The 21,247-nt window shown below is 35.4% G+C and overlaps 1 protein-coding gene across 2 annotated transcripts; it reads left to right on the forward strand.

The window, feature by feature from the left end:
* The first annotated feature begins 10,011 nt into the window (after window positions 1–10,011).
* LOC141596492 (GDP-mannose 4,6 dehydratase 2-like) lies at window positions 10,012–20,953 on the forward strand. 2 transcript variants are annotated; one of them, XM_074416672.1, is made up of 2 exons: window positions 10,012–10,610; window positions 20,002–20,953. In XM_074416672.1, the coding sequence occupies exons 1-2, from the start codon at window positions 10,040–10,042 to the stop codon at window positions 20,511–20,513; spliced, it is 1,083 nt and encodes a 360-aa protein (XP_074272773.1). In that variant the 5' UTR covers window positions 10,012–10,039; the 3' UTR covers window positions 20,514–20,953. The 2 variants fall into 2 exon arrangements, with proteins under 2 accessions (XP_074272773.1, XP_074272772.1); XM_074416671.1 differs by lacking the exon at window positions 10,012–10,610 and adding an exon at window positions 17,847–18,627.
* The last annotated feature ends 294 nt before the right edge of the window (window positions 20,954–21,247 follow it).

Consider the following 21,247-nt stretch of genomic DNA (forward strand, 5'->3'; position numbering starts at 1 on the left):
CATTAAAGAGGAAATCGGAGCCCATACTCCAGATGTCTGATGTACACGCCGATACAACCTTCGGGAGGGCAACAGACTGCCTGATCACCCTCAACGACAATGATTCTATACCCCCTGCCGAAGGAGTAATGGTCTTCAAAAAGATCAGGCCCGGAACAACTAGCGAACTTGTTCGTCCAAACACGATCAGGATTGATCGAGCAGGCTTCGCCGTGCCACGAATAATGCGGCCTCTCTGAGTCGGATTGGGTCTTTTCATCATCATCATCATCGAAACCCTCCAAGAATTTCTCATCAACTTCAGGAGAAGGCGACAAGCGCCCCCCGAACCCTATCGGGGTGACAACCAGTGGCTCCTGTTCATCAGGATGCGGCGGTTCGCCTCCCGGAGTAGAGGTACTAGGAAGAGCATCAGCAGCAGACATGGTGACAACAGTTAATTAACAAGTAAAAAGTTGGGGAAGAATTTGTTTGTTTACCTTGGAAGAAAGTGTTACGCCGAGTAACGCTTCGAAAACTAGAGAGAAGTTTCTTCGAAAAAAACTAGAGAGAGGAAATTTTTTGAGAAAATGAAGTTTGATGGTCAAAATGAGGGGCTAACTGCTCTATTTATAGAGAAAAGCCCATTCAGTGGACCAATCAGAGCAAAGCCCATGAAGCGTCCACCAATCAGCACCAGGCCACGTGTCAAGCATGCAGCCACGGAATGTCAATCGACACACAATGACAAATCTTCTTCGACAAGCTCCTTGGTATCTACTTGCTAAACGGCCAGCTGATCAACCAAGTTTGGCAGCACCGACCGGGGGCAATCAAAAGCACACGGCACTCTCAACCTTGGTCTCGGCCAGCGCCATTTTCTTTTCCACATTGGATGTCCATTACACAACCATGTGGAGGGGGGATATGGTACGGCCTGAACAGAACCAAGCCGAGGAAGAAGATCGACATGCGCAGAATACGCTCAACACTCATCGAAGGTCCATACCACGGCATAGACTACGCTGGGGGCAAATTTATGGGGCATATTCTGCACCCGCTGACCGAGTCAACATATTGAGCAAGGTCAAAGCCAAAAGACAGCAAGTCAACGTATCAGACAGCCTAACCGACATAGCCTGTCGGCCTGTCACTTGGGTCTCGGTCTCGGCAACTAGCCGGCCGAGAGGCATATCCGCGTACTCACATCCAAGTCCCCTCGGCATGGAGTCAACCAGGACCGCCGGCCTGCCATAGGTCCCTCGGCCGAGGGTAAGACAGTCTTTCCACTTGCTAGCCACTTGGCCACTACGTGACAAAAGGTGAAAGTCTATAAATACTCCACTTCTCTCATTGAGAAAAGGATCCAAAAACTATCCGAAAAACATCTAATAATCTGGTATAAACTCCCTTATCTCTCTACAATATACTTTGCCAAGTTAACACACAACTTATCTCTTTAAGTTTACTGACTTGAGCGTCGGAGTGAGTACGCTCGGTACCAAGCCGAGCCCTCAGTTTGTTCATCTTTACAGGAGAGAGCGAAAGGAAGAGACAAGCCAACAACGTCATTCTACAAGCTTAAGTGGTCATAATCCTGCACCAGAATTACACCCGGAACAATTTACTAACTAATTATACACAAGTTTTTATTGTAATTTTAAAAAAATAAAAATACTCCAATATATTAAACATTAATTTAATGACGTACACTTCGGAAAAAAATTATTAAATAACAAAGTTAAAATTTAATAATCAAAAAGCCGATTTCATTGACAATAAAAAAAACCGCATACATAATTAAAAAAGCCGCATACATAATTTGAGCAATTAAAAAAAGCTGCATACATTAAAAAACACCGTATATATAATTTAAAAAACCGCATACATAATTAAAAAAATCGCATACATTAAAAAAACCGCATACTCTTTGTAGTTTTAATGTTAATATATTAGCTTTCTTTTTTTTTATTGGATTTTAAATATTGTAACCAATTACAATTTGACACATGTAAGGTCAATTCTTGGGTCAATTTGAGCAAGTGAAGGTCACCAATTGACCTCTTCTCACCTTTTCAACCCTTGGGTCACCCTAATCTTTTGCTTAAATGTGGATTAAGGCGACCTTTCACCAATTAACCCCCCCCCCCCCCCCCCAATTGACCTTGCTTAGGGGTGGTCTAAGGTCAATTTGTGACCTCTTTGGTTGCTCTTGACCTTATTAGGTCAATTGGTGACCTAATAGGTGTCAAATTATCATTGGTCGTAAACAAAAAAAAAGGGTTGGAAGGTGAAAAATGATTGGGTTGATGACCTAGGTCGCGACCTTCTGCTTGAGAGATGAAAATTGGTCAAGGTTAATAAGGTGGGACTAAGAGTAAAATCGGGTCGCGACCTAATTGCGACCACTGCTTGGGAATGGTCTTACAATCAAAAGAAAGTGGAATTGCAAGATATCACAAACTTGTGACCGTCACGGAATTCAAGTTACCAAGGGATTTGGTAACTTGGTGGACAAGTAAGTATATCCTACTTACATTACATAATGCCTTATTGCCTTGATGGTAACGTGATTTTCCAACCTTGGTCCTTGGTGGACAAGATATCTATCCTTTTTTAAAAGTTACTAGTTTTCTTGCCCGTGCGTTGCACGGATATTAAATAATATTTTTTTATATAGATCAACTGATTAGTTACTGACCTAATCCTCATGTTTACTTTGAGACATAGTGGAGAGTAACATAATATCTTGCTTAAGATCTTGTTTGGATGGAAAATGAAAGGAGAAAATAAAATACATGTAAAATTCATTGTTTGCTAAGCAAATATGATAGAAGATAAATGGTGAGGATTAAAGGGAGGATGCAACATCTAAGACGATAATTGAAATATGATAGAAGATAAATGGTGAGGATTAAAGGGAGGATGGAACATCTAAGACGATAATTGAAGTAGGGTGTAAAGTTAGAATCAGGATTTTTTTTTTTTTTCATGACGATAATTGAAGTAGCATATTGAGCTTAATGGAGTCTTTATGTCATGAGATGATAAATGACAAGCTTGGTTACGCGTCCAAATAATCACTTAACGCCTAAAATAAACCGAGTTTAATTGACGAAAAATAAAGTTTAGGGGTACACTTAGTGATAATGATAACAATTAAGGATACCATGTATGTTTTAAAAAGTGTAGGAGTACTATAAACAAATTGAGAGGTACTATGTAGAATATCCCTAGAATCTACATAGTATAAAAAATGGGTTTTTTAGAGACTTCTCATTGGTTGCTGAATTCAAGGAAATAAAAAAAAAATAAAATTAACCCCACTTTTATCCTTCTTAATTAATTACTCTCTCTCCTCTATCCTAATTAATTTCTCTCTCACCCCACATTATTTTGTGTTATTTAATTGCATTCCTTCCTTGTGCATTTCATTTCATTCATTGAGCATGCCACGGAAGATTGTTTTTTACCTCTTATTATAAAGTTTTACGGAATATATACTTCTTATTATAAAATTATGAATTTGCATATAAAAACCACAAATTTGATTAGAAAATAACAAAAACTACCAGGAAAAAAGTGATTGCTTATAAATTTATGATAGCCATTTAAAAAATTAAAATGAAAAAAAGATACGGAATACTCCGTATTTCACAATATGCTAAAAAAGAGTGAAAATTTCTTGAAATAAAAATACTTTAAAATTGGTCGAAAATCTTTATTAAGAAAAATAGCCAATTATTATGGATGAAGTGATGAACAAATATTTGAAAAAAAAAAACTAAATAAAATCATGCTTAAAAAGGTGAAACAAATGCAATAAATTAGAAATGGCAATACTAATATATGAAGAATTTAACATTAGAAATATCATCCTCCATTAACAGATTGAATCTCAACTTGACTCTTCATACAAGGTTATAAAATTCGAAAAAAATGTTTCCTAATAAAATCAGATCTATAAAACTAAAAAAAAAAAGCGTATATATATCTACAACATATTTAAAATAATTATTAATAAAAAAACATTAAAGAAAAAATTAAATGGGAAAATTGATCTACAAGTGAACCGTGCTACCGAGTTTGAGCGAACGAGGTAACCACATGCTTGTACTTTACTAATTGATGGTTTGATCAAAATCAAAAAAAATCAATATCATCAAACTTGATACTTTTTGTTTGCAAGGTTTTGAAAATCAATGAATATGTACAAGAATTTAACAAGGGATTGAAACTTGAAAGATCTAGGAAGAAGAATTTTGAATAAGTGTAAAATGAAAAAAAAAAAAAAAAAAAAAAACTAAAGGAGGGAGTGAATGAGAGTGGCGGTGAGACTATGAGAGATGGAGAGGTGATTTAGTGAGGTGGCTAGGGTAAATATTTTGCAATGGAAAACTAATCTCATTATCCCTTCCAAGTATTTAAAAGTGGGTTTATTAGTCAATTATTGTTAGATTTTAGAAGGGGAGAATATTTCATAAGATACGATTTATATTATTGATAAACTTGTGACCTGATATGAATACATGAGATCGTATTTATAGTACTAATTCTAACCTTAACCCTAGATCTAGAATATATTTCATACTATCTTATTCTGCAAGACATATTATAATATAATATAACTTATACGGTAAGATATATGGTATATTCTAATATAATATACCATATCTCTTATTCCTTCCTAATACCCTCCCTCAAACTTATGGTAATTTGACCCAAATTTCCATGAGTTTGAAAATACAATAATAATTAATAAGAAAACAATAATGACTTTTCTTCGTCTTCATTATCTTCTTCATCGGTGCGTATACGACCCGCCGGCCACATAATGCATAATCGACTCGCCAGTCAAGATAAGTGCGTAACTCGCCAGTACATACGAGGGGTAACAACCTACCCACTCAATTCAATACGTGCGTAACTCGCCAGTAATAATGCATAACCGACTCGCCAGTCAATACGTGCGTAACTCGCCAGTACATACGACTATACGAGCGATAACAACCTACCACTCATAAATAAACAACTTTTGTCTCATGACACAAGGACAGCCGAATCACATACGAGGACCTTCGTACATGACTCCTTTCTTACAAGATTATGTACAATAATCTCACCAACTCACTTGTAATCAATCATACGCCCAATAGCCTTGCTAAACAAGAACACTAACATTTTTTTTTTTTGAAGGATGATTAAAAGAAGAACAAGAATACATTTTTTTTTTTTTTTAAGATTAGATAGTACTAACAAAATCCCGCCGGTGGGTGTTTCACATTATCAACCCACCGGCGAGGCAGCGGAAGTTTTTAGTTTAGGCCTCAAGAGCGTGAGGCTCTGATACCATGTTAGATTTTAGAAGGGGAGAATATTTCATAAGATACGATTTATATTATTGATAAACTTGTGACCTGATATGAATACATGAGATCGTATTTATAGTACTAATTCTAACCTTAACCCTAGATCTAGAATATATTTCATACTATCTTATTCTGCAAGACATATTATAATATAATATAACTTATACGGTAAGATATATGGTATATTCTAATATAATATACCATATCTCTTATTCCTTCCTAATAATTATTGTTATGGGTTTATCTATATAATTGGGCTGTTGTCTTTAATTGGTTTAGAAGGCCACTTGAAGATACAAATCGACAATTAAAACGATGTATTCCTCTTAGCCATAAAAAATAGGGTAAGTAGTAGAGATAATACAAAAATAGAGTGTATATGGAAAAATAACAACTTTGACTTATATACTCCAATGGGTGATATTTAACCTACTTTAATGTTAAGACGTATACCTCCGTTTTAAGTGAAACTAATTCCGTATCATTGGATTATCATTTCAGGTAATATTAATTCAATCCATCTCATTGTAGACGGGGACACTATCCGTCTAAAGCTGTAGACGGATAGTGACCCTCTTACAAAATGCAAGTGAGAGGGTAAGTGGGGTATCTATTTCCACCCACTTGCACTATCTACTCTCATTTTGTGAGAGAAACACTATCCGTCTACAGCTTTAGACGGATAGTGTCGGATAGTGTTCTTCTAAAGGGAGAATTTGTGATATTAATTTGTGTTAACAAATGGGGTATTACAAATAAAATCACTTTTTAATTGCTCATATTCAAAGTTTCTTAAGCCTTAAGCAATTATGTAGTTATTTAATCGGGTAATAAAATTCTAAAAACAAATAAGTTGCATCACTACATTATCGTACTATATATTATACGGAGTATCATTTAATATGTACCTCAACCCGTGCATTTTTTTTCCACGTGTGTAAAACTAGTTTATCAAGTTACTTTCTCAGTTTTTCTACTCACTATCTTACTACATACCCACCCTTTTCCACACCATTCAGGCATTCGTCTACCCTTCTGACCCAACTAATTAATTAATCAACTTGCTTGACCATCAAAATCAATCGTATTCTTGAACATTTTTCTAAATAAAAACCAATTAATCAACATTTTTTTTGCTTGACCATCTGTTCTTTAAGTCTTTCTCCAGTATATGATAAATTTGGACATGGTTGCTTCAATAATGTGTCACGGTATGAATTTCGTTAGATGAGCGCGAGTGTATTTCACGGAGGAAATGTATTATTTCACGTACGAAAAACTATATTTGCATGAAAAGCATCCGTTTGATGCCATTTATCAGCCTTCATAATTAAGTCCTTGGTACGCCTTCTTTTACAGCTGCCAAAAAAAAAAAAATAATAATAATTAAGTCCTTGGAGCAGTATAAACATTGTCAAATTTTTTCATATCCGACAAATATAAACAGCGGGATAATTCTAAAGGCACAGTATTAGTGTATACTCCGTAATGAATAAATCAAGCTAATAAGCGGTATTTGGGTGAGAAGGGCATTAAAATACTTAGTTTTCATCTGAATAACTTTGTTTCATCTTATATCGAGTTTTTGTAAGTCACCCGAGTAACAAGACAAGGTAGACACTTAAATTTAGCTAATAAGAGAGCATATTGTACTACAATAATCACTCGACAAATTGACCCTATCACTTACGTTAATTGGAAATAAAATTTACTATAATTCAGATTTAAAATCTTAAATATCAATTTATAACTAAACTTAATCAATCAATAAAACTTTAATCATGTGTATTTACATTTTCTATAACAACAAATTCTAAAACAACTTGCACGTGCAAATTTGCACGGATTTAACACTAATTTTATTGTATAATAATAAATAATGTAACCATTTTTATTAGTAAGTCATTTATATTATATGTACCTATTTTATTACGGTAAATAAGATTATACAGCTATTTATACAATAGCATTATACAATCAATATACATATATCTGAGCTTATATGTATTTTTTTTTCGAGCTTTTTCAAAAGGATAAATTCATAAACTTTATAATAAAGTTCATATCCTTTAAAACAAAACTCGAAAAGTTTATTATAAAGCTTGGATTTTACAACCAGTTGTATTACGTACAACTGGTTGTATACTCCTTTACACGTATTATTGATTTATCATGATATGAATAATATGATACACTCAATATTTAAACCCTCCAATAATTTGGTAAAATGTAAACCTAGGATTATGGCCTTATAGTGTCGTTGTTGTGGGTGACCAGTCCTAATAAGCATCCGTCCAAATTCAAAGTGATGAATAAAGGAACGTACATGCACATCTTATGATGGCCTAGGTAGCACGGACACTTCTCTTAATCAGCCGTCCTGTGTCCGACACCGTGTCGGACACCGACACTCCTCGGACACACGTTGAAACGTGTCGGACACCTATAAAGCCGTGTCTAACTTTCTACATTTATTCGGGCACGTGTCCGACACGGTCCATGGTATTTCGGCCGTGTCCGACGCGTGTCCATGACATTTGGACATCATTTGGGGTGAATGATGTTCTTTAAGCGTGAAATGAGCTGTCGAAAGAGATTGATTAAAAGATTCGTTTGGATAGTAATGAAAATGAGTTATAATCAAGGTAAGTTACCTAAAATACTTTTATAAAAATAAAATTAAACGTTTATAATTATAAAATACTCCATATTTTATTAAATTTAAATAACGTGTCCCGTGTCCTAAATTTCAAGGGATGTCGTGTCGTGTCCGTGTCCCGTGTCCGTGTCCGTTTTGGTGCTACCTAGATGGTGGCCCGACTCTCCCAAATAGCTAACCCAATCATCACCTCTAGAGTGTTTATACCAACATTTTTTTAAGGAGGTTTGTAGTTTGTACCAACATTTTATATTAGTCAATGATTATTCTTATAATAATTTCACATTGACTATGTGATTTGAATCGGTCAAAAATGGAGTTTTAGAGTACTTTAATTCGGAGTAACTTGTATGAAGTATTTTGAAATTTCTACTCGTAGTTTATATTGAAATTTTAGGTTAATTTGCAAAACTCAATGTAGCATTTACTTTTTGAAATTTCTGTGAATGACATGGCATTTTTTTTGTTATATTTGTTTTTCCTTTTATGTCAGAAAATAAAAAATCAAACTATCTCAAGATATCAAACAAAAAACCTAAAATTGATGGAACCTCAAATGCAAAGTATACATAAATTATCAAATCAAGTTGTTGAATGACGTAAAACTATATCATAATAACTTGCAAGTTACAACTTATAAGTGGCCGATTTTATAGTACAATTAGCTCAGCCTTTGCACGAAATATTTATTTCCGGCCTAAAACTAAGAAACATGTCACACTTAAAACGCGTACTGTAAACATTACAAAGTAAGCTACTCGACTAGGTAGCACCAGACACTCGACAACTATATCTAGCACTACAAAGCCATACAAAGAGATATATAATGTAAGTTATTCACCTTCTGTCAAAAAAAAAAAACGCGTGCTGTAGAAATAAATCTGAATCCAAGAAATCGATATATATGTTCAATCCAAATGAACCGAATTCGATACACTCGAAATATATTCGACCCACATCTGAGGTGATACTATTTGAACGACGATTACCTGAATCAAAGAGTTTCGACACAATCGAAAGATGTCCACATATGCTCGGGTTGTGCGTTATTATTTGAGTTACGACATATACATGCCAAAACGCATTTCAAAATTAAGTGACTCCAACCAAAACGACTAGTTTGACAATATCCATAAACAACCTCTTTGTATTATCGTTGATACTATCCGAATGTTTATTGTTGTACATCGATTATTATCCGTAAACTATCTTGATAATTGTTAACTACCCACCCGATCCAATCCGACCTAACCCATACGCTGACAAATCCAAAACACTCCCCATCATAATCCTCCCTCAATCTTTCCCCTCAACAAATCAACATTTTAAAGTCTCCTCTCCATCAGTGCAGATCATCTGTCCATTTCGTGTCCCATCACTTATCCTATTGACAGATAAACACTTTGATATATATTATTCCCATTTCTATGATTTTATGTGTGATGTGTCAAGATCTTAAGGTTGTGGGACACAAGATATGACATAAAAGTGAGACAAGTGATCTCAACTGCCCCTCCTTCCCTCTTCATATGAGAGCGGATTTTCTATCCCATTTTGTGCCCCATCTCGTGTCCCACTATATTCTTCTTGTAACACATCATTAACTTAAGAGATATTGCTGTTTTTACTATGTAAATGATGATGTGTAGCAAGATAAAAATAATACTCCCTCTGCAAACCTATTTTCACCCCCATTTGCTTTTGGGAGGTCAAAGTTTCTGAATTTTGACCGTAAATAAGTTGGAGAATAAAAATTATTAGATTATAAAATAAAAACATCTACACTTATTTTTATGACATCTTTCACGAAAAAAATTTTCAAGAAAAAAAAGTAACATATAGACTTCGAAAAACACGGTCAAAGTGTCGTCTTGGGGACCGCAATAAAGCAAATGGGGTGAAAATAGGTTTGTGGAGGGAGTAAGACAGGAGATGTGACATAAAAACGGGACATGTGATCTCAAACACTCTACATATACTCCCCCTACTTCATCATCACAAACACTTAGCTCCATTTCTACACACACCAAAAATGTCAACTCCTCAAGAACAAAACCACACCACACCCAAACCCAAAATCGCCTTGATAACCGGCATAACAGGCCAAGACGGATCATACCTAACAGAACTCCTCCTTTCAAAAAACTACATAGTACATGGCCTCATCCGTCGATCATCCAATTTCAACACACAACGAATCAACCACATCTACATCGACCCACATAACACCCAAAAAACCAACATGAAACTCCACTACGCCGATCTCACTGACGCATCTTCGCTTCGTCGTTGGATCGATACTATTGCTCCTGACGAGGTTTATAATCTCGCTGCGCAATCTCATGTTGCTGTGTCATTTGAAATCCCTGATTTTACTGCTGATGTTGTTGCTACTGGGGCGCTGAGATTACTTGAAGCTTTGCGGTCGCATATTACGGAAACAGGGAGGAGTGATGTTAAGTATTATCAAGCTGGGTCGAGTGAGATGTTTGGAGCTACTCCGCCTCCGCAGAGTGAGCTCACTCCGTTTCATCCGCGGTCGCCTTATGCTGTTGCTAAGGTTGCTGCTCATTGGTATACTGTTAATTACCGCGAGGCTTACGGTAATTTATTTATTTTTATATTATTTATTTTACAAAATTTGTTTACGTTTGATAATTAAAATAGTAGTCAAACATTTTAATTAGTTTATTCGGTCAAATGTAAACCTAGGATTATGGCCTTAGGAAATTTTTTGGTGGCAATCTACTAAATAAAATATAATAAAAGTTTTAAGTTTTAAAGAACACATAAATTTTTCATGGCCTTATAATGGTGACCAGTCCTAACAAGCATCCCTCCAAAACCATGGTGAGTGAGAGAACGTATTCATCAGTCATCACCTTTATAGTGTTTGTATAAACATTTTGTTTAGTGATGTTAATAGGAACTCTCTCCGATCCATATCAAAGGAAACAGATAGAAATGGAGAATTTAATAAAAATGTGGAAAAAGAAAAAGTAAAGAGAGAAAAAAATTGGTAGGTCATGTAATTGTAGGTTTAATTATCGGTTGGTAGGTGAGCTACGTGATGTTATTTTGTGTAAATACTAAATAGGTATAAGGACAATTTGATAATGTTGTGGACAAAATAAGGAATGCTACTTTTAATTTGGATCCTCTGTTTATAGTAAGTGTTAAATTTGTTTATAATGTCTATCCTAATGTTGGATGAAATGAAACTCACCCTCTCTAAAAGCATCCACAATGAAGAGGATTGTCCATCCTTTTAGATGCAAAAGAGTGCTAAGAGGATGTCCACTTCAATGTGGCAACATCCTCTTTGCGTCCTCTTTGAAGAGGAAGAGGAAGACATCATCTATCTATGGAGGATGTTCTTGTCTTTACCCTTGTGCCAAATAAGAAAGAAAATGGGTAGTGGGGACTAGACCTGGCAAAATAGGTCAGACCCGAAACCCGAAAATGACCCGAACTTGCTTGACCCGAATATGACCCGAAACCCGAATTGACCCGACCCTGACCCGACCCAGACCCGACCCGAACATTGTCTAACCCAATGTTGACACGACCCGATGTGACCCGAACCGAAAAGACCCGACTCATAATTGACCTGATCTCAAATGACTTGAAATGACCCAAAACGACTAGTACTAAAACATATTAATATTATGCGGAGTATATATCAAAATAAAGTTTCAGGTTACAACAATACTTAATAAATAGTTAAATTTGCAAAATAGTACTCCCTTCAATTTCCTATGTTGTTCCTCTTTCCCTTTACATCCAATTTCATTGTTGTTCCCTCTTTCCTTTTTTGGACAAGTTTGTGTGGTCAAAAATCAACTACATGTGGGGTCATGTGTAATGTGCGGTCTAAATTGATTGTCTTAATTCTTGAGGAAAAAAAAGGGAACAACATAGGAAATAGGAGAGAGTATTTCTTAATCAAAATAATACTAACTTAAGTGCTTAGTAATTAACTTAAAAGCAACCCGACCTAAAATAACCTATACTCCAAAATAACCCGACCCAAAATGACCCGACAACATATCACCCGAAATTGACCCGATTCGACCCAACCCGACCGAAAATGACCCGACCCAAACTGACACGACCCGTACCCGACCCGAGTGACCCCGTTTTGCCAGGTTTAATAGGGACTATTCAAAAGGTGGAAAAAGAGAGGAAATGATGATCCTCTTTGACGTGGAGAAAAAGAGAGGAAGATAAAGAAGAAAGTGAAAAGTGAGGTAGAGAAAAGAGAGAGTGATATGGCCAAATGAAAAAATTAGAAAAAATCAAAGAAAGGAAGAGGATATCTTATTCAATGTAGATGTTCTAACACTTTATCCTAAGCCCCTACTTCCCTCATTCAACTCCACTCTACCACTTTACTTTATCACGTTTGTCAACGCGCGTTTTACGCGGTAATATCGTTAGCTACGTGTTTGCAAAAATTATAAAAGTTAGATATTTTTAATGTACTCGTAAAGATGAATCAAACAAGATCCACTTGAATATATTTTCACTTATGTATTAAGAGAAAATTGAAATTGAATGCTTATTTGTAAATAGTGTAAAAAAATTGAAAGTGGTAGAATGGAGTTGAATGGAGGAAGTATAAGAGATTAACGTGACACTTTTTCCTTAAATTAGAGAAACTAATCATTTTAGCCGTGTGTTGTACTAACTAGTGTAGTTCTCGAATAAATGTACATTTTGTAAGATGAGAATGTTAGAGATTATAACAATTAAATTGTTATTTATTTAATTCTATTTAAAATTTAATAATAAAATAACTATTGATAATATTTCATATTAAGAATTGGAAAAGAGAAACTTTAATAGTTTTAACCCGAATAAGATTATATTTAATCAAATATTTTGTCAACATTATTTTTAAAAATAGTATTATATTACTGTATTCACTTAACCCATCAACATTAACTGATGACGTTATTACTAAAATCAGATAACATAAGTGGATATAATCATAATAGCCGTTAATTGAGTTTTTATCCAAAATAGATTGACAACTCATCATTAATTTATTTTTACCTCATTGCATTTGATTTGAGGGAAAAAAAAGTTGATCGACAAAACAAACCGAAACAATTGGATAATATCATGAAATGTGTATTTTAATGATTTTATTTTCTAGTAATTCTCAAACCATATTTTATTTCGATTAAAAAGATTTTAAAGTTTAATGAAAAGATTATTGTTTAATGTAAGGATAATGATTTAATGAAAGAAAAATTTATTTATTTCCTTATTTAAGTAAGTACACTTTGAAGGTAAAACTTTTCATACGCAGATTGCGTGTTAATGCACAGTATTTTAGAATGTGTAGTATATAGAACTTAGTAGTTGAAGAATAGGTACTTAGATTTTGAGATAGTTCCAATGTGCAATAAGTTAAGGGGGTCATTTTTAACAATAAATGAATAATTTATTTAATAAAAATGCTTATTTACTCAGTATAGGGCTATTTTATCTTATAATTTATTGTTAAAAAAGTGTATTTTACAATTGTGAAAAAAAAAGAAATTGTATTTTTTTGTAAATTTGTATGTAACTTTTATGTATAATACCTTACAAAAGAAACCAATTGTCTATGGATTATCATGGCCTTATGCCCTTATCTCGCTAAAAGCGGCAACTTTCCCAGAATATCATTTGGCAAATTTCCGTCGTATCGCCATTATTCTCCGCGGACTTGTGCCGCCTTTTTTTTCGGAAATTTCCATGGTACCCCTTAATTTTGTCAGATTTCTCATGGTATCCTTATTTGTAAAAATCCATCCATGGTACCCTTAAAGTTCTATTTTGTGCCCGTGGTACCCCTTCATGTAACGGCCGTTAACGAAACTTTAACTTTTGATGACGTCACAATAATTATTAAATTAAAAATTCGGAAATTTCTCATGGTACCCTCGAACCTCGGTAAATTACACATATTACCCTCGAAGTACAATAAATAATAAATATAATTATATTATTTCGTATTAATCCCCTATCTACTAAATGAATAGGTGATCTCATAATTTTTCCCTCCAAAAAGCATCTTCCTAAATAAGGAAGTTAATTACAATTTAATGCTAACATTTTTTAAATAAGGAAATTAATAAATATAATAATTTATATCATTACATAATTATATTTTATTAAAATTAATCTTTTCATCAAATTGTATTGTATTATTTTCACTAAACTATAAAATATAATCTCTTAGTTAAAATATAAATAAATTTTATATAAAACTATAAACAGCTAAATTTTTTATTGATGTTATTATTTGAGAATGACTGGATCGGTTGACCATACGTATAAAATAAAACTGTAAATGGCTTTTATTACTTATATAACAAAAAAAATTACGAGAATTTATAAATTGAAATCATTAGCTTTTCTTTAAAAATACATTTCAACACATTACTCAATTCTCTTGATTAATTTTCTGTTTCAACTTTTTTTTTCTCAAAGTAAAATATAATAACGAGGAAAATGAAAAGTTAATGAGATACCATTATTATATAAGTAATTTATTAAAAATAAAAAATACTTTATATACCGTGCATTTATTGCTCGGGTTCTAAACTAGTATTAATATTATTTGATTTTAAAAAGTATATCTTCTCGGCATAAAAGCATATTGTACATTAAAGGCATTAAAAAATGTTTTACCTTATATTTTGACCATAATGCAATAAGGCCCGATACATATTCAACCTCGCCCGCATCCCCCCCAACCACACACACAACAAATCAATATTTAAGGGGTCTTTTGGTTCGCCAAGGGAATTATTGAAGTTTCAAGGAAATAAGAGTTCCCATAATTTTATAAATCGCATAAAACGAAAGAAAGTTGTTTGGTTGAAACGTGGGAAGTAAATTCCACAACAATTCCCACTTATCTAGGGGGATCTACGTAAGCAATTTTCCACATTATAAAAGAATTGAAGTTCATGTGATTTGGACAAAGAAACAACTCACCCATTTTACAAATCTCATGAACATGGAATTTAGAATGGGTAGCCAAACGACTCCTAAATCTTCCTTTTTCCTCCCATTTCCTCTTCATATACCCGTTCTCCACTTCTTACATCCTCCATCATCTCTCTCTCTCCCCATCATCACAATCACCTCCATTTTCACACCCACCCAAAAATGTCAACTCCTCAACCTTACATGTAAAACTGTATCATAATAACTTACATGTGATCCACTCAACCTTTAAAACGTGTGATGCCTAGACCTGGCAAGAATTCGGGTCGGGTTGGATCATAATAACTTATATGTCAATCGGATCGAATTTGGGTTGTTCAAGTTAGCAAGAATTCGAGTCGAGTCGAGTAGAGTCATTTCAGGTTGGGGGTAATTTTCAGGTGGGATGTTTTCAAGTTATTGAGGATATGGTCAGAGTATGATAATAAACATTCGGGTCGGATTGAATAAGGTCCGGGCAATTAGGATATGGGCCTGGTCAATTTTCAATATACTCGAAAGATATCTGGCGCCAATGTAACACTCCATGAGTTAAACTCGATATACTCGAGAGTTATCGTCTACAATAATGAATTTCATACATTACATTAAACAAGGACTAGCCCAATACAAACACACACCCCTAATCCTCCCTCAAATCAATCAATATTGAAGTCTTCCCTTCCTACTTCCTCCCCTTTTGTTCATATACTCCTTCTCCACTTTTTACATCCTCCGTCCTCTCTCTTCATTTATATTTAAGTGGATAAATTCATAAATTTTACAATCAAACTCGTATTCTTTAAAATAAAATTCGTAAAGTTTGTTATAAAGCTCGGATTTTACACAACCACTTGTATTACAACTGATTGTATACTCTATTACTTGTATTATTAATTTATCATGATATATGAATAATTGGATACACTCAATATTTAAAACCTCCTTGGTCAAATGCAAACCTAGGATAATGGCCTTATAGTGGTGGTGTTGTGGGCGACCAGTCCTAACAAGCATCCGTACAAATTCAAAGTGATGAATAAAGGAACGTACATGCACGTCTTATGGCCGCCGGACTCTCCGAAATATAGCCAACCCAATCACATAACCTCTAGAGTGTTTATACCAACATTTTTTAAGGAGGTTTGTACCAACATTTTATATTTGTCAATAGTCACCAATGATTTTTCTCGTAATATTTTCACATTGACTATATGATTTGAATTGGTCAAAAATTGAGTTTTAGAGTACTTTTCACTTTAATACTCCCTCCTATTCTAAATAACAGTCACATTGTCCATTTTCGTCTATTCACAATAATGTCTCATTGTCCATTTTTGGTAAGTGTTGTGTGGTCCAAATTCAGTTTCATTTCCGTCTATTCACATAATTGTCCCATTGTCCGTTTTGTGTGATCTAAACTCATTTTCGTGACATATTCACAATGGGACACTTATCTAGAATAGGAGGGAGTAACTTATATGGAGCATTTTGAAATTTCTACTCGTAGTTTATATTGAAGTTTCAAGTTAATTTGTTTTTTTGGTGCGAAAGAGGGGAGTTTCAAGTTAATTTGTAATACTCACCGTAGCATTTATTTTTTGAAATTTGTGGGATTGACATGGCATTTATTTTGTAAAGTATAATACGAGTACTTTTTTTGTCAAAATAAAAATAAAAAATTAAGTTATCTCACGACATCAAACTAAAAATCTAAGGTATACAAAAATTGCAAATCAAATGGTTAAATGACGTAAAACTATATCATAATAATCCGTAACTTAAAGTGATCGAATTAATAGTACAATCAGCTTAACCTTTACACGAGATATTCTTTTCCTCTAAAACAAAGAAACATGTGAGACTTAGAACGCGTACTAACGAAATAAATCTGTACTCGAAAAATCGATATATATTCAATCTGAATGTTCCAAATTTGATATACTCGAAAGATAGCCAAACCACATATGAGTTAATACTAATTTCACGATTGACCTGAATCAAAGAGTTTTGATACAATAGAAATATATCCATTTCAAGATAACCCGCCCTGAATGACTTGACCGGTGCCCAACTCGACATCCGAACTCAAGACTCAAACTTGACCTGAACTAATATAACCCAACCCGATTGTCTTTTATTGCACACAGATTATTATCCATAAACTAACTTGATAATAGTTGACTAAAAAATAACACGAACCCAAAAAAACCCACCTAATCCAACCTGATTCATACAAGTAACTAGACCTGGCAAAACGGGTCACTCGGGTCGGGTACGGGTCAGGTTAGTTTGAATCGGGTCATTTCGGGTCTGCCACATATTTCGGGCCGGGTTGGGTCGGATCGGGTCATTTCGGGTTTCAGGTCAATTTCGGGTGACCTGTTGTCAGGTCATATCGGGTCGGGTCATTTTCGGGTATAGGTCATTTTGGGTCGGGTTGCTTTTGAGTTAATGGCTAAGCAAGCACTTAAGTTAATACTATTTTGATTAAGAAATGCTATTTTGCAAATTTAACCATTTATTAGGGATTATTGTAACCAATTAAACTTTATTTTGATATATATAGTATTAATATGAGTTAGTACTAGTCATTTCGGGTCATTTTGGGTCTCTTCAAGTCATTTGGGATCAGGTCAGTTATGAGTCGGGTCTTTTCGGATTGGGTCACCTCGGGTCAACATTGGGTCAGACAATGTTCGGGTCGGGTCTGGGTCGGGCCGGGTCAATTCGGATTTCGGGTCATTTCGGGTCTCGGGTCAGCCTTTTCGGGTCGGATCATTCGAATCTGACCCATTTTACCAGATCTACAAGTAACCAATTAACCCATTTACCAAATCTAGCCCGAATAATCCATTTGTCGGTCTACTCCCAAATCTTCATCAATCCCCACCATAATCCTCCCTCAATCTTTCTTTCCCCCCTCAACAAATCAACATTTTTAAAGTCTTTCCTTCCTTCCCCTCTCTCTTCATATACCCCTTCTCCCCTTCTTACATCCTCCCTCCTTCCTCACACAACATCATCACAATCACCTCCATTGCCACCACTCCACACCAAAAATGTCAACCCCTGAAGAACCCAACCACACTCAACCCAAACCAAAAATCGCCTTAATAACAGGCATAACAGGCCAAGACGGATCATACCTAACAGAACTCCTCCTCTCAAAAAACTACATAGTCCATGGCCTCATCCGTCGATCATCCAATTTCAACACACAACGAATCAACCACATCTACATCGACCCACACAACACCCAAAAAGCCCACATGAAACTCCACTACGCCGATCTCACTGACGCATCTTCGCTTCGTCGTTGGATCGATACTATTGCCCCTGACGAGGTTTATAATCTCGCTGCGCAATCTCATGTTGCTGTGTCTTTTGAGATCCCTGATTTTACTGCTGATGTTGTTGCTACTGGGGCGTTGAGATTGTTGGAGGCGTTACGGTCGCATATTACGGAGACGGGGAGGACTAATGTTAGGTATTATCAGGCTGGGTCTAGTGAGATGTTTGGATCTACTCCGCCTCCGCAGAGTGAGGAAACTCCGTTTCATCCTCGGTCGCCTTATGCTGTTGCTAAGGTTGCTGCTCATTGGTATACGGTTAATTACCGTGAGGCTTATGGTAATTCTTTTTTATTTACGAGATCTGTTTACCTTTGATTAAAATATCTCTTACGAATAAAAAAAAATGTGATCACGTGATTGGGAGGGGGTGGGGGTAATTAAATTACAATGTGGTTGGTTGATTTTGCGGTTTGATCCCACTTGTTTATTTACGTTTGATTCTAGTAGAGAATGAAAGGCGTGATCAAATTACAATGTGGTTGGTTGATTTTACCGTGAGACTATGTATTTTTTTTTTATTTGCGAGATCTGTTTACCTTTGATTAAAATATCACGTGATTGGGAGGGGGTGGGGGTAATTAAATTACAACGTCGTTGGTTGATTTCGCGGGTTTGATCCCACTTATTTACTTGCGTGATTAAATTACAATGTGGTTGGTTGATTTTGCGATCTAAGTTGTTTGTTTACGTTTGATTAAAATATTTTTGTAGCGGAGAATAAAAAGCATGATCAAATGATTGTGTTTTTTGGTTGGTTTTGAGTGTCGGTGAATTTTGTGTTTGGGCTACAATGTAGGTTGGTTTTGGTTTGAGTAGTTGCAGATCTAAGTAAAAGAATTTGATATCGAGTATAACCTTGACCAGTTTATGATTATGAAACAGTTGATTATTGTTTTGATTTTTTGAGGGTTTGATGTTGTCGGTCAGCTTGGCTGGAGGGTGGCAATGTGGGTTGATTTGATTAGTGGCGGATCTTGACCCTTGCCTCTTCCATGATCCACCATTTAATTCGACAGTATTCGTGTGAAGCTCTGATTGTTTTGTTTGGCTCACGGAATTTTAGTGTATGATTGCGGATGAGCGTAATTTTGTAAAATTAGAGGTGTAAGGGTTGACTTAAAAATTTTTAGGTTGTTTTAGAGTCATATAGTTGTCATCTGATCGAGAGTAATGCTTGACTTTTTTTTGGTTGAGAGATTATAATGTTGACTGTGGCGATGATTTGAGGATTTTGCTTAGGTTGTGGAAATGTGGGTGGATTTAGGATCATGGGGTAGTCTTGGAGTTTTCAAGTATGATCTTGCTGTTGTTTTGCGGGTTTTTCTGTTAAATTACAGTCAGTTGGTTCTATGAAGTTATGATTTTGGGGGTGTTATTGATCTTTGATGTGATCAAGTGCTTTATAGAATACATAGCCAAGTTTTCCCAGCCAACTTTGTTTGAGATCAATGCTTTCCAGTTTCTTGATTATTTGGTTGAAGTAGAAGTTAGTGTGAAATGCACGTCTTGTAAATTGGCGGATTTAGTGCAAGTTGAGCGTGGAAATTTGATGATCTTTTTATTCTATAAAGTTGTGTTGTTGGTTTGCATTTTGATTGAGCAGTTCTTACAAAAATGGCGAGTAAAACTCTGATCATTATTCTTTTGGCAGGCATATTTGCTTGCAATGGCATTTTGTTCAATCATGAATCACCAAGAAGAGGAGAAAACTTTGTGACCCGAAAGATCACTCGGGCTGTAGGCAGGATCAAGATCGGCCTTCAGAGCAAACTATTCCTGGGCAATATACAGGCCTCCAGGGACTGGGGTTTTGCCGGGGATTATGTCGAGGCAATGTGGTTGATGCTTCAACAAGATAAGCCAGACGACTATGTCGTAGCTACTGAGGACTCTCACACTGTTGAAGAGTTCCTGGAAGCATCGTTCGGGTATGTTGGCCTGAACTGGCGGGATCATGTGGTCATTGACAAGAGGTACTTCAGGCCTGCGGAAGTCGACAATCTCAAGGGTGATGCCAGCAAGGCTAAGGAAGTTCTGGGATGGAAACCCAAGGTCAGTTTTGAGCAATTGGTGAAGATGATGGTTGATGAGGACATCGAGTTGGCTAAAAGAGAGAAGGTCCTCGTCGATGCTGGCTACATGGATGCTCAACAACAGCCTTGATTTGGTACCGTCTTGATTCTCAATATGCATTTGATAATCAATTCAATTATCTGAAATTAATACATTCCTGATATAGCTATACCGATCCCGAGATCAGATCTTAGGTTATGTTCTTCGCAAACCACAATTAAGTTATTGATTTGTTGATTCTGTTTTGTAATGTCCTGTTTTTTTTTTTTTTTTTTTTTCATTTACTACGAGGTTTCTTACGATCCTTGATACAAGGCAATTAGTGTCAGTAGGACACATGCCTGTCATAAATTATGAGTTGTTTTTTTGTGCTGGCTTTTGGCCATTAAATTTTCGTCGTGTCAAGTTTTGTCTTCCTGTCTGCCTTTTAAAGGAGGCGGAAAGCTGTGTAAAACTTGGATACTTGCAGCTGTAGCCTGTAATACTTGATTATGGAATATTTGAAAAAAAAACATGCATTTCTTTCCTTCCTTCATCTGCTTATTGGGTTGATTACAGTATGTGCATTGTTGCTATTGTCTCTCTTTACCTCGGAACTATTTAGATCGTGCCCCAAGTAGAAATTTTCTACTGCATAGGTTCAAAATTGTTGTGGATGAAATTTTGGAATGTTTTTCTGCTGTAAGCGGCCTGCTGCCTGCAGTCCTGCAGTATTGCTTAAATGATGAAAACATAGGTAAGCCGGACATCTGTAGGATAGGTTAAAGATTAGAGGTTCGGAGCTGAGTTTTAAAGTTTATTTCCCCAAGACCTTAAAACACGTC

The sequence above is a fragment of the Silene latifolia genome, chromosome 8, assembly GCF_048544455.1.
Source record: "Silene latifolia isolate original U9 population chromosome 8, ASM4854445v1, whole genome shotgun sequence".
Lineage (NCBI taxonomy): Eukaryota > Viridiplantae > Streptophyta > Magnoliopsida > Caryophyllales > Caryophyllaceae > Silene > Silene latifolia.

What these genes read in the sequence shown, in the direction of transcription:
- LOC141596492 (XM_074416672.1), top strand. Translation starts at nt 10,040, where the DNA reads ATGTCAACTCCTCAAGAACAAAACCACACCACACCCAAACCCAAAATC. An exon ending in TAATTACCGCGAGGCTTACG is followed by an intron (nt 10,611 to 20,001) that starts GTAATTTATTTA and finishes TTCTTTTGGCAG; the next exon opens with GCATATTTGCTTGCAATGGC.